Raw genomic sequence first — 12,024 nt, forward strand, 5'->3', positions numbered from 1 at the left:
TTGATATTTTGCCACTTCATACAAATCAATAGAAATGATTAATACAACAAAAATCCTCATCTGATTTCCATTAAAATATCTACTTATCACTTTTAAAATTGTGTATTGAAATGCATTTCATACAAGGGAGATTTTTGATTAAACTACATTTACTTTACTTTCATTGTTCATTGTTATGAGTTAGTATTACTTCTTATACAGTTCATATTATAGCTGTAACATTGTACATTATTCTGTTGCTGTAATCTCTTGGACGAGAATTTCTATAGTATCTAATGTTACTTTCACACAGGTTTGAGTCTTATTCCTTACACACAATAAAATGATGTGAACAAACAACACCATTTTGAAAACATCTTCCACCTGATGGCTGTAATATACTTTTGTACTTTCTCTCTCTTCATACCCTGTTCTATAATTTCTAACTACTATAAACTGTGATTAGGGTTCATGTTACTTCTATACAAGCAATACGGAGGATTGAACGTGTTGTTAAACAATTATCATCCTTTAACACAATCAACAGTATACTTTATAGTGGTGAATTCAGCACCAGGACACAAACCTTGGCTGTGTCCTCACAGTCTCAGCTGCTGAGTCTTCACCGTACCTGCGACATGCTGAGGCTTCATGGGGCCTGTTTTCATCAGGAAGGGCTCTCCGCCCTCAAACGCCAGCATGGGCTCACCCACCAGCCCGCTCTGCGCAGGGTTGGATCCGTTGTTCAGCTGGATGATCTCCTCGAAGTTGGCCGCCCCTCCATTGGCTGAGATGCCGTTCTGGTGGGCGGCGGGCTGGACGTCGTTGGCAACAGGAGCGGGAACACTTTGTGACGGGCTGAACACAGCTGCACCAGGACTCTGGAGGCTCCCAGCTGCTGCAGAAAGATGTGAATCATGAGTTATACTTTGCTTCAATAGCAATATTTATTTTTACGTTGGTCTTTTTTATTTCCTTTATTAGAATTATGGCAATTTACTATTATCTTTTTTTTTTATTTCTGTTATTTCCGTTCACTTTGTTTTATGGGGTTTTATATTGTTGCATCGATTCAGTTGTCTTGTGTCTTATCTGTCGGAGAGAAACCATTATTTATTTTATTCTATTTGTATTATTATACATTTGACCTCCTTGTGTCTATTAACCTGATAACATTTTATATTTTGCTGCATGTACCTGTAAAGTTCTTAACAAATAATCTGAGGGGAATTTCTTGTTGTTTATTTTTAACTTGTGATGTGTCATTTTGGAAAGCACTGCATGTGTTGTATGAAAAGTGCTATTTAAAAAAAGTTTTATTATTATTAAACTAATTAGATCTTTAGAGTGTATTCCTGTATTTTGATGATGTGACACTTACCCTTACTGAGATCTGAGTCCTTGCCGTTGACCTGTGGAGAAGCTTTGACCTCTTTCTGTGAAGATAAACAACAAAAAGACGTCTGTTTTAAAACTCCAAGAAGTGTGTTAATGTCTTCTCTGTGAAAGAGAAATCACACTGACCTTTTCTCCTGCGTCACTTTTCCGAGTCCTCTTCATAATCTCATCAAGGCGCTGTGCAGATCAGACAGAGAGGTCAGTTAGTGAGATGTTTCTTTAGAGGGAGGAAGTACTATGATAAAAGCTACAGTGTTAACGTTCTTCCTCCTCACCTTCTTCCTCTCCAGCCGCTCCTGCTCTTCTTTCTGGAAGTGTTTCTCTCTCTCCAGGCGCTGACGCTCGGCCTCCTCGCGGGACTTGGCTTCAGCCTCCTCCCTCTGAAGCAAGAAAACACAAATATTGCACGTAAGACTTTAATTAAACCGGATGTGTGTCATTTTTTTTTATTGAAACCTGCTTCACCAGAGAGTTGAGAACAGTTTAATTTCATTAAAATATTCTGTTACACTTCAGATGCCCTTTGTAGACTGAGAATACAGAGAACAAATACTTAGCAAATGACACTTGCCCAACTGTCTAATTAAAGTTGAATTTGTAGAATCGTACTCTATGCAAGTGTACAGGATGTCCTTTTTCCCCCTTTACATTTCCTGCTGTAAGAAACAATTTTTAGCATTAGCCTTAAAACCTTTGTGTGATTGACTGATATATTATTTGTTAATGTGGATTGAGATGTAAATTGAGTATTAATTATCATTTTACTACTTTTCCTTTTAACTAACGGATGGCCACAGACTAATTTTAATAATATAATATTTGTTACTGTTAATTGCTAGACTGATGACATGTAGGAAAGGCGTCTTAAGCATGAGTTTGATCCCTTCTGCCACAGCAGCACTAAACGCACTTCTGTGTGTACATCTGCGTATACCCATGAGTGTCTGTGAGTGTGTGTACGAATATATGACCATACAGTATGCCCACCAAATTACATTTTTTGAGATGTGCCGACTTGAGTAAATGACCTCCTTGGACGATAAAGGCTATCTATTATTTTTGATAGAAATGATGGCATAACTGAGAAACTGAAAAAGGTACTTACATTTTCCTTCATAGTCAGTGATGGACTGTAACTAAATACTTAGTCAACTACATTACTTAAGTATAGATTTGAGGTTCTTGCATTTTACTTGAGCATATCCATTGTAAGTTATCAGAGGTAAATACTGGACCTTTTATTCCACTACAAGTGCATTATGCTAATAATACTTTTCATTAAATATGCTTTAAATAACCCTTTTAACCAGCAGTCGGCAGCACACGCTCAGTCTGTCCTGCAGCCCCTAGGCCTGAAGTGATATTATCTAAGTACCTCCGTTACATGCTTCACAGGGTATTTAGATTCAACAGCAAGCCAACAGAAGTGCGCAATGAAAACAGAAATAATGATGTGTGCATAACTCACATCTGTCAACTGTTGCATACTGCTGTTTTTTCAGATATCTGCTGTGCCCGGACTTTAAACTGCAGCAATGTCATTTAAAGAGACACATTTTAAATATTCACACTCATTTCTCAGTTTCCATTACATTATTAGTGAGTGCTACACTTGAGCTCTCAGAATGATGAGGCCGCTGTAGTGTGGAGCTGTCAGAGTGGAACAATGGTACGATTGAAGAGGAGAAGGGGAGTGGAGCGTGGCTGAGTGTTTGAGGCACACTGACGCTGCTTATCCGACTATCAGCAGAGACACAGGCCTGCCACATTCTCCCTGATCACAATGCCTCTGCTCATCCCCGTTATGGAGGTCACCAGCTGGCATCTGCCCGGGCACACAAGGGCCCTCGGACCAGCGAGCTGTCCGTGACAGCAGCACTCTCTCCTGCTTTAATCTGCCCAGATGCCGGGCAGTCAGTGGTCAGAGGGCGAGTGCTGTTTGGGCTAGAGTACGGTATCTAACCCCCCAACAGCTCAGGCCTCCCTGTGCGCTTTAATCTGTGCAGATGGTAAACTGGGCTTACTGCATGTGGGGGATCGCAGGGATGGCTAATGGAAAATTAGAGGCTTTGCTATGCATACTGCATTTAGAGTTAACAGGAAGTGATACTGTGTCTAACTGGTGAAGTGTTGGGTTCAGGGGCTGATTCCCACAGTGAAAGCAGGGTTTTGTTTTAATGCTTCATTCATTTGGGACAAACTCTCAGAAGCACAGAGGTCTGCTGCAACTTTCACTTGATTCAATCAGAAGACTTTCCATTTAAAGCCTTTTATCAAATCAAATGAATACCTATACAAATCTTTCACAGCATTGAATTAAGGTATTTTATAACTGTCTTATTCCATTTGAATTTGTCTTTCTTTTCGTTTTCTTGGCTCTTTAGAGAGTATTTTTGTTTGTATTTAAAGGTCATTTAAAATGGTTTATCTTTGCCTTTTTTCGAAAAAGCTTGTCACTTGATTTGTAAAGCACTCGGAAGTGCCTTGTTAATGAAATGTGATATTAAAATAAACTTGCTTTGGAGTGCCCATGGATACAACTTTGAGTTATAAAGTGTTTCTTGTAGGATTTAAACAAGTCTTTATTTTTATAAAAGTCACATTTTTGACTATAAGACGTTTTGGATTATATGATAGACATCAAATAAGTAATGGTGCGATCTGAAACCTTTAAAGGTCCTCTATTATACTGTTTTTCATCAATATATTATAGGTCTCAGATATATAGAAAACATGTCTCTGAAGTGTTTGGCTCCAAACACCAAACAGATCATTGTAGCATTACCCATAATCCCCTCTGTTTCAGCCCTGTTTCAAAAGTGCTGATTTTCTGTCTGTTACTTTCGATGAAAATAAGGAGCCCCTCCCCACGCCCCTCTGAGAGATATTTGGTTAAAAAGAACACAATGGTGCTCTAGGAGGAGATTCAGGTGATAAGGTGGGGGCGGGGGGTTACCTTGGTGGGTGATTGGCTAATGGTTACACAAGCCAAAAAAATGTTATGACATCATAAAGTGGCCAGAATCTGATTAGCTCATTTTCAGACAGGTTTTGTTTATATAAATGGATCAGGACAAAAAGTGAGAGAATCTTTTTCCTGAAACGTTCAGAATCTCTTAACACAGAGGGGACACATGTTGATGTAGAAAAGACATGAAAAAGTGGATTTTGCATAATAGTTGACCTTTAAATAAACTCTCATTCACCCGTTTCCCTTCCTCCTGAACAAACTAGAGCATCAACTGAAGCAATTTTTCCGACAACAACTTTAAAAAACCTAGAACGGGCCTCCGTATAACTCAGTTGGTAGAGCTGGCGGCCTCCCCATGTACTGTAACTCGGTCCCCAGGGCGAGGACCGGGGTTCGAATCTGGCCCAGGACCATTTGCCGTGGTCTTCCCTTCCGTCCCCCCCTTTCAAACACTTTCACTTAATCAAAGGCACTGGTTGCCCTAAAAAAGAACCTGACCTGTCTCTGCTGCTTGTCGTTCTCCTCCTGCTCGGCTATGGCCTTCTCCTGCGCCTCCTTCTCCTCCTCTGCGCGCTGGGTCTCGTCCCTCAGGCACTGCTGCTCAGCCATGAAGCGAGCCTCGTCTTCTCGGCACTTCCTCTCCTCCTCCTGCAGGATCCTGAAAAGTTAAAGTGTTAAATAGAGATCAGTGGTTTGTGGGCAGGGCCGGCCGTGACCAATTTGCTGCCCTATAGGCAAGATTTTAGCTGGCGCACTGTTTATGGGCACTGTACGCAATATAGGCGTAGTTCTGTTAGTATAAGATAATAAGATGTACTTTGTTGATCCAAAATCTGGAAATTGTGTTATGGAAAATTAAAAAAAATATTTTTTTATTTCTAACTTTCTTTTTTTCTCCCCAATTTTCGGCGCCCCCTATGGGTTAGCATTCGCCTATACTGTCTATGCCGAGGGCCGGCCCTGTTTGTGGGGTTAAAATCCTTCACATTTTTGCGAACGTGGAATTGATGATAACACCAAAAACATCTATGTTTTAAATACAAGAAAACGTCAAAGTATCAAAACCTCCAGAAATAAACATTAAAAACATGTCGGTGACTCTTTATTTAACTGGTCTAAAATGTCCTGATATACTAAAATAAAGAAAATGTTACAAGAGCCAACATTTGCATAACAACAATTCAAATCTAATGTAATGTTTTTTAGCAGGTGAGCTGCACACGTACAAATGTGTCCACAGGCAGCGTAAGTAGTTCCAATAAATAATGAATTATCATCATTTGTTTATTCATTATTTGGTTCAAAATGGAGCAGTTATTATCTGAATCTTCATGCTGCCAAATCACACAACAACTATTAGGAAATTAATGATTTGTAAAATCAAGCACCAATTAGTCTACTCAATGAAACAAAACATGTTGTTTTGCACCAAGGTAAGAAGGGATAATAACCTGACAATGTGATGAAGTACAATGCAAGTTTATGAGGTGTTTTGTATTGCAGGAGAGTTTTGTTGTGTTACATCATGCTATAAGGTGTTCTTGTTATTTTGTCAAAACAATATTTATATTTATATATACCCTGCAAAGTCATAAATGCTTAACCACACTATCATACTCTTTCTAAATATTATATGACATGATCTGATGAATAACAAGGTGTTTTATATGGACATTGACCCTCACCTGTTCCTGTTCTCCTGCTCCACGCGCTCCTGCTCCTCCCTCTCCCGCTGCTCTCGGGCTTGTCTGCGTTTCTCTGCCAGGACCCGAGCAGCCTCCTCCGGGTTGTTGGTGCCGGCTGACGGCCTGCTGGTGGGTGCAGTCGGGGGGGTGGAGGCCGCGGGGGCAGCAGGTGCAGCGGTGGGGGCTGCAGCAGGAGCAGGTTTACTGGAGGACTTGGAGGCTGCGGGGCCAGGGGATGGTGCTGCAGAAGGAGCAGGTTTACTGGAGGACTTGGAGGCTGCAGGGCCAGGGGATGGTGCTGCAGCAGGAGCAGGTTTACTGGAGGACTTGGAGGCTGCAGGGCCAGGAGATGGTGCTGCAGAAGGAGCAGGTTTACTGGAGGACTTGGAGGCTGCAGGGCCAGGAGATGGTGCTGCAGAAGGAGCAGGTTTACTGGAGGACTTGGAGGCTGCAGGGCCAGGAGATGGTGCTGCAGAAGGAGCAGGATTACTGGAGGAGGCTGCAGCAGGAGGAGCAGCTGGGGCAGCAGCCTCTACGCTGGGAGCAGCTGGAGAGGTAGCTGAAGCCTCGGAGGGGTGGAGGAGAGGAGGAGTCAGCGGTTCAGAGGACACCACGATGGCAGGGACAGGACTGGAGGCTGTCAGAGAGGAGACTGGAGATGAGTATGTTTCTTAAGACACAATAGAGAGGAAGAAACATTCGGTTTACCAAGAGAAAAGTTTGAAATGATCTGTTTCATGGAGCTGTGTGAACAGTTTTCAATGTTTCCAAAGAGAAAGTGTGCGGAGTATTTACTTTAAAAAGACAAAATGTTGTATCTGTCTGCTGCTGGTTGGTGGTTTGGCAGTTTCATCATCACTCTAGTTATAGAACAGTCAGTGAAGGTGACTTGAAGTTGTATTTTTTAATGGACACTAAATATTAGGTTTGGGTTTTGTAATGATCAATATAATTTGCAATATCCCATGAAGCTTTATGTACCTAGTATGAAGTGATGTCATTCGTGTTAAAAGTAGAGTGACACTTCTACTCAAAAAGGGAAATTACAACATTTTATTTGAGAGAAAATCTTTTTTCATGCGTAACTTCATATGTCATTCATATATTTCACTACTATTGTGAACCTAAGATTTTGATAAACCCATTTCAAGCCAAGAAATGCAGCAAAAAGCTAAATGATCTCTTTACACATTGCTGGGTGCCTCATTTTAGAACGCACATTTTAAGCACATTATGATATAAGAAATGGGATACTTATGTATGCAGATAGCTTTCAAAGATTACATTACAATTATAAATCGAGATAATGCCCATAGACCTCAGAGGTTCAGTAAGAGCCTGGCACACACACTCTGCAGTAATCACAGCTTTTATTAAACGTGAATGTCGGCCAAAAAGTCTGGGTCACCTTGAGTCTTGGCTATCGTCTCTATGGTAACCACACTCACTCTTTTTCTCTTCTGGAGTGTCGGGCTTCTGGGGTTGCTGGCTTGTTTCCACGGCGACTGCAGTGACCGTCTGGGACACCCTGGCAGGCGTCTGGGCCCGTTTAGGCCGGATCTTGGTGCCAGGAGGAGGGGTCTTCTTGCCCGCCTGGGTCTTAGAAGGTGCTGCCGGCACCATGGGGGACAGGGGGCGACTTTTGGGGGCGGCGGGTGATGGAGGTCTGTTTCTGGGCTTCGGGGTGCTGATGAGAACACAGGAGATGGAGGTAAAACATCAGAGAAATCCTAACCGTGAAGGAAAAGGTAACTAAGTTCCAGTGCACTGCATAAAGCTCATAACTAGGTCATGTGGAATATATGAGTGTCTCCATCTGAAACATGATGCTGTGGCTGCAGGGGAGAGAAACCTGAGAGGAGGGGAGGCAGGGAGCCATCTTTTTTCCCCCTGTGTGCATCCGTCAGGAAAACCAATTTCTGTCCGATACAATCTGTTCTGCTGTTAACAGACCGGCCCTCTGCTGCTGACTGAATGATGTCCAGCTTTAAGGAGTTACATCATACAACTTGGAGTTTCATTGACAGAGTTGGAAGCAAACACAAATGCTACACAAGAGCTAGCTTTATGTCATGAGGCTAAAAAGCTAATGTTCTACTCTAGGGTCGCATTATGCAACGACCTGACCCTGTATAATATACAAAGCCAAACAATGGTCATTTCTAAAACAAAAGGCAGCTTTCTTGGAATGTGTTACGCCAAAGGGAGGATGTTAGAACCGTAGTAGTGGAGATGCAAGGCAGACTTGTTGGTGTACGTTGTATTTTGCTACATGAAGTCATTGTTCCCAGGCAGAGATGGGGTCGTTACTAAAAAAAAGTAATATATTACATATTACATATTACTTTAAAAAAAAGTAATATATTACACTACTTCGTTACTCTCTACATAAAGTAACTCGTTACTTTACTCGTTACTTTACCCGTTACTTTACTCGCAGGGCCGGCCCGCCCCTCCCTACAGGCAGATCACGCAGACTGCGGCGCACCTACAGTGTGCGCGCCACAGTTTTGCCTCTGCGAGACTCCACTTGCCCCCCCAATTACTATTGCATTAAGGAAGACATAACACAAGTCTTTCTCTCAAATAGGCTACCAGCCTACCACAACAAGCTAACAGTCTGTGAAACGTCAAGACACTAATTAATTAAACCAGTTCAAGACGCATTATTCTTATCATTCTTTATGAGCGCATAACGGTAAGGTATCTAATTACTTATTTAGTATTCCATAACTTAGTAACAGAGATGGTCAAACTAAAGTGGTAGAGACAGAATTCCTACAATGAAGCGGGACATTGAACTGTTCACCCGTGAGAGGGCGATCAACAAAAGAGAGCGAGCGGCCCCGTTGAGGGAGTTTACAGATGAAAAGACTCAGCCATGTTTATGCAGCACTGCTGCACGTGGAGATGTGGTCTCGCAAGTCGCGCAGATTACATAGGCCTACATGTATATAAACCGATATAAACCTGCGGCGGAAACTCCTCTAGTCTGTCAGTGAGTGTGATTATTTTATAAAAGTAACGAAGTAACGCGTGTCGGGGCAATGTTAGTAACTGTAGTGTGATTACTAAATTATAAAAGTAACGCGCTACACTACTCCGTTACCGACAAAAGTTATATTGTTACACCCAACTCTGTTCCCATGTATACTGTTTTTCAACCCAGGTCAAATGTTGTAATACTTTCATCCCTCTTATCTCATCGCTATCCAATAGCAGCGTTTATAAAATATATGACATCTCTCTTTCACTGTATGCATCTGAACCATATTAACGAGGAAGCACGATCCAAATATTTACGACATGATGTGCTATAACCACTTTCCACAAGAGCCGCCGAAGTCAATACAAACAGACAGCTTCTTAACGTTGCTTTAAATAAGTCCTCAATATATGAATTAAACAGAAAAGGGTTAGGCACAAGTCAGTTGGTGTGATACCTGCTGGTTGGCCTGGACCTCTGGGTGGTGGGCGATGGTGTCTGTCTCTTCTTCGGCACGTTGTCTTTTGTGAGAGAGTTCTTCTCCTTTTCATTTTCCCTCTCCTTGTCTTTCTTCTCTTTCTTCTTTTTGTCCAACTTGAAGACAGACGTAACAGAAATAAGTAACGGTTTCAAATGTATTTTGAAAACTGTATATTCTAGAGAAAGGAGGTTTAGTAAACTGTCCGTATCCCCAAATGAAATGGAAGCTCTCACATTGTGAATATAACAAATTAGATTATAAAACAAGCAAAAACAGACCTCAAACTAGGGTTTATTTATGTTGCCCATTTTGGGAATTTAGGATGATTTCAAATGATTGTTCTAACACAGCGGTAAAACACTATATTTATTACATAGTATTGTCTGAAATTGGCAAACACAATCATTATTTGTTTTGTTTCTTTCTATATTATGAATTTAAGTCCAGTGTTGACTCTAGCTCTGTTTTGGCCCTCAATAACTCCTGAGAGAAATATGTGCCTAATAAGCTGCTAAATGCTCCATTATGTTCACCAAATGGTCTTAAACTGAGTCTGTCTGCTGGGTTGTTAGAGCTTTTCCCATGAAAACAGCCATTGTGTGAGTAAAACAATTAATAAAGTTGCATAAAACCAAGATGTTGAGCTTAAAGGTCCACAAATGCCATCATTCTCTGTGAATTAGTCACCACGCATTTCAAATTACATTCAGAGGAGAACATGTTGATATAAAGGCTTCACGTTCCTAAGTTTCTATATTATACTATACATACTCTTATTTTTAGTGATGATGTCCAATGTCTGTTTGTGGAGCATGAAAGATGATGAATAACACCACAAAATAAACTGTTCAATGATAATCACTACAATAAAAAGCCACTGCAGAAGCTGGGAATATATTTACAGGAGGTCTGTTCATAAGAGAATCCCCATGTGGGCGTACCGGTGTGGAGTTTCGCCGGCGCTGGCGCAGGGTGATGTCCGGCGTGCTGGCGGAGGAGAGCCTCCAGCGCTCTGCGTTCTGGTGCGGGCTGTGATGGGAGGCGTTGAGCGAGGCTGAGCGGGAGCAGTGAGGAGAGTCTGAGTAACATGTGAACATGCAGAGAGCGGCCCCACGGACGCACTAACACATCCAGCTCAGAGTGATGATACAAAGCCTCACAACTGGGAAACACAACTTACATCTAATGGACGGATGAAGTAATGATATCTTTAGAGGGTGGGACTTATTTTACAGTTTTCTTATGGAGTTTTATTGATTTCACCTAAAGGTTCAATCATCATTTTGTATCCATTAGTGCCGGTTTGAGTTTATTCTTCAACAAAGCAAAGACACCATTTGCCCTTAGGCATCAACTCAATTGATTTATTATCTATAAAGACAAAAATGCTAAATATTTGCTTGCTAAATATAAGTAAGTATTGTCATCACTTCAACAAACCAATAAATGACAGATTAACTGATCATAAATTGGTGCCTTATTTTCAATCAAATCAAATATGACCACAGGGTTGACCTGTAAAAGGATGAATACATAGAGATAAAGAGCAAGAGGGAATTGAAAAGACAAATATGCCAGTTATTTGCTGGTTCCAGCTTTCTAAATATGAATGCAATTTTCTTTGTTTTCTGTTAGTGAACATAACATCTATACTATTCTCCCCTCCCTGCACACTTCAGTGATGTGCCGAGAAAGGAGAATGGTTCAATTTGGGTGCAAACATTGAGAAGGCGTTTAACACTCACGAGAGTCGCTGTTGTTGAGGAGGGTGGCGGCGCTGCGGCTGCGGGCCAGGAACGACAGCGTCGGCGTCATGAGCCGCTCCACGATCCGGCTCTCCCATGGGCTCAGACGCAGGCTGCGGGCTGACACAAGAGGGCGCCGTCAGAGTCGGGTTACTGACGGAGCTACACACAGGTACTCACCACCAATACACCTTCATATCTGCTGCACACGGGACCATGCTCACTCTGCAGTAGGGTGTACCTCTCCTCACCAATGACACAGCAACACACCCTCTCTTCACACACACACACACACACACACACACACACACACACACACACACACACACACACACACACACACACACACACACACACACACACACACACACACACACACACACACACACACACACACACACACACACACACACACACACACACACACACACACACACACACACACACACACACACACACACACACACACACACACACACACACACACACACACACACACACACACACAGTCTGCTGCAGAGTGGAGTTTGACGCTACATTCATGAGCTGCTGCAAACTAATTCCAACTCACATGAAGTGATTCAAAGTAAGAAGATGATATTGGAAAGTCTTATTAAATGGCAAAAGCTTATAACGTTATACTAAAGGAAAAACTGTTTGGATATGGGAACGGCAGATCAACATACACATGATTTAATCCCACTACATGTTCCCATATTTCCACAACTATCTTGGTGAGTGCTGTTATCAGAAAATCTGAAGTAACCGATAACTGAAAC

The 12,024-nt window shown here is 41.9% G+C and overlaps 1 protein-coding gene across 8 annotated transcripts in view; it reads right to left on the reverse strand.

The window, feature by feature from the left end:
* The window catches only part of LOC117536023 (MAP7 domain-containing protein 1-like), a 40,173-nt gene that overhangs the window by 976 nt on the left and 27,173 nt on the right, over positions 1 to 12,024 (reverse strand). For 4 of the 8 annotated variants that reach the window (XM_034200743.1, XM_034200738.1, XM_034200741.1 and 1 more), the window contains 10 exons: positions 11,246 to 11,365; positions 10,442 to 10,554; positions 9,477 to 9,613; positions 7,482 to 7,720; positions 6,034 to 6,670; positions 4,847 to 5,006; positions 1,653 to 1,757; positions 1,504 to 1,554; positions 1,361 to 1,415; positions 566 to 877 (listed from right to left, as the gene is read on the reverse strand). In XM_034200743.1, the coding sequence (XP_034056634.1) occupies positions 579 to 877; positions 1,361 to 1,415; positions 1,504 to 1,554; positions 1,653 to 1,757; positions 4,847 to 5,006; positions 6,034 to 6,670; positions 7,482 to 7,720; positions 9,477 to 9,613; positions 10,442 to 10,554; positions 11,246 to 11,365 (1,916 nt within the window). In that variant the 3' untranslated portion in view covers positions 566 to 578. The remainder of the gene's footprint in view (positions 1 to 565; positions 878 to 1,360; positions 1,416 to 1,503; positions 1,555 to 1,652; positions 1,758 to 4,846; positions 5,007 to 6,033; positions 6,671 to 7,481; positions 7,721 to 9,476; positions 9,614 to 10,441; positions 10,555 to 11,245; positions 11,366 to 12,024) is intronic. The other 4 variants (XM_034200742.1, XM_034200740.1, XM_034200736.1 and 1 more) reach the window with 4 other exon arrangements.

This window comes from Gymnodraco acuticeps, unplaced genomic scaffold, assembly GCF_902827175.1.
Source record: "Gymnodraco acuticeps unplaced genomic scaffold, fGymAcu1.1, whole genome shotgun sequence".
In the NCBI taxonomy this organism is placed as follows: domain Eukaryota; kingdom Metazoa; phylum Chordata; class Actinopteri; order Perciformes; family Bathydraconidae; genus Gymnodraco; species Gymnodraco acuticeps.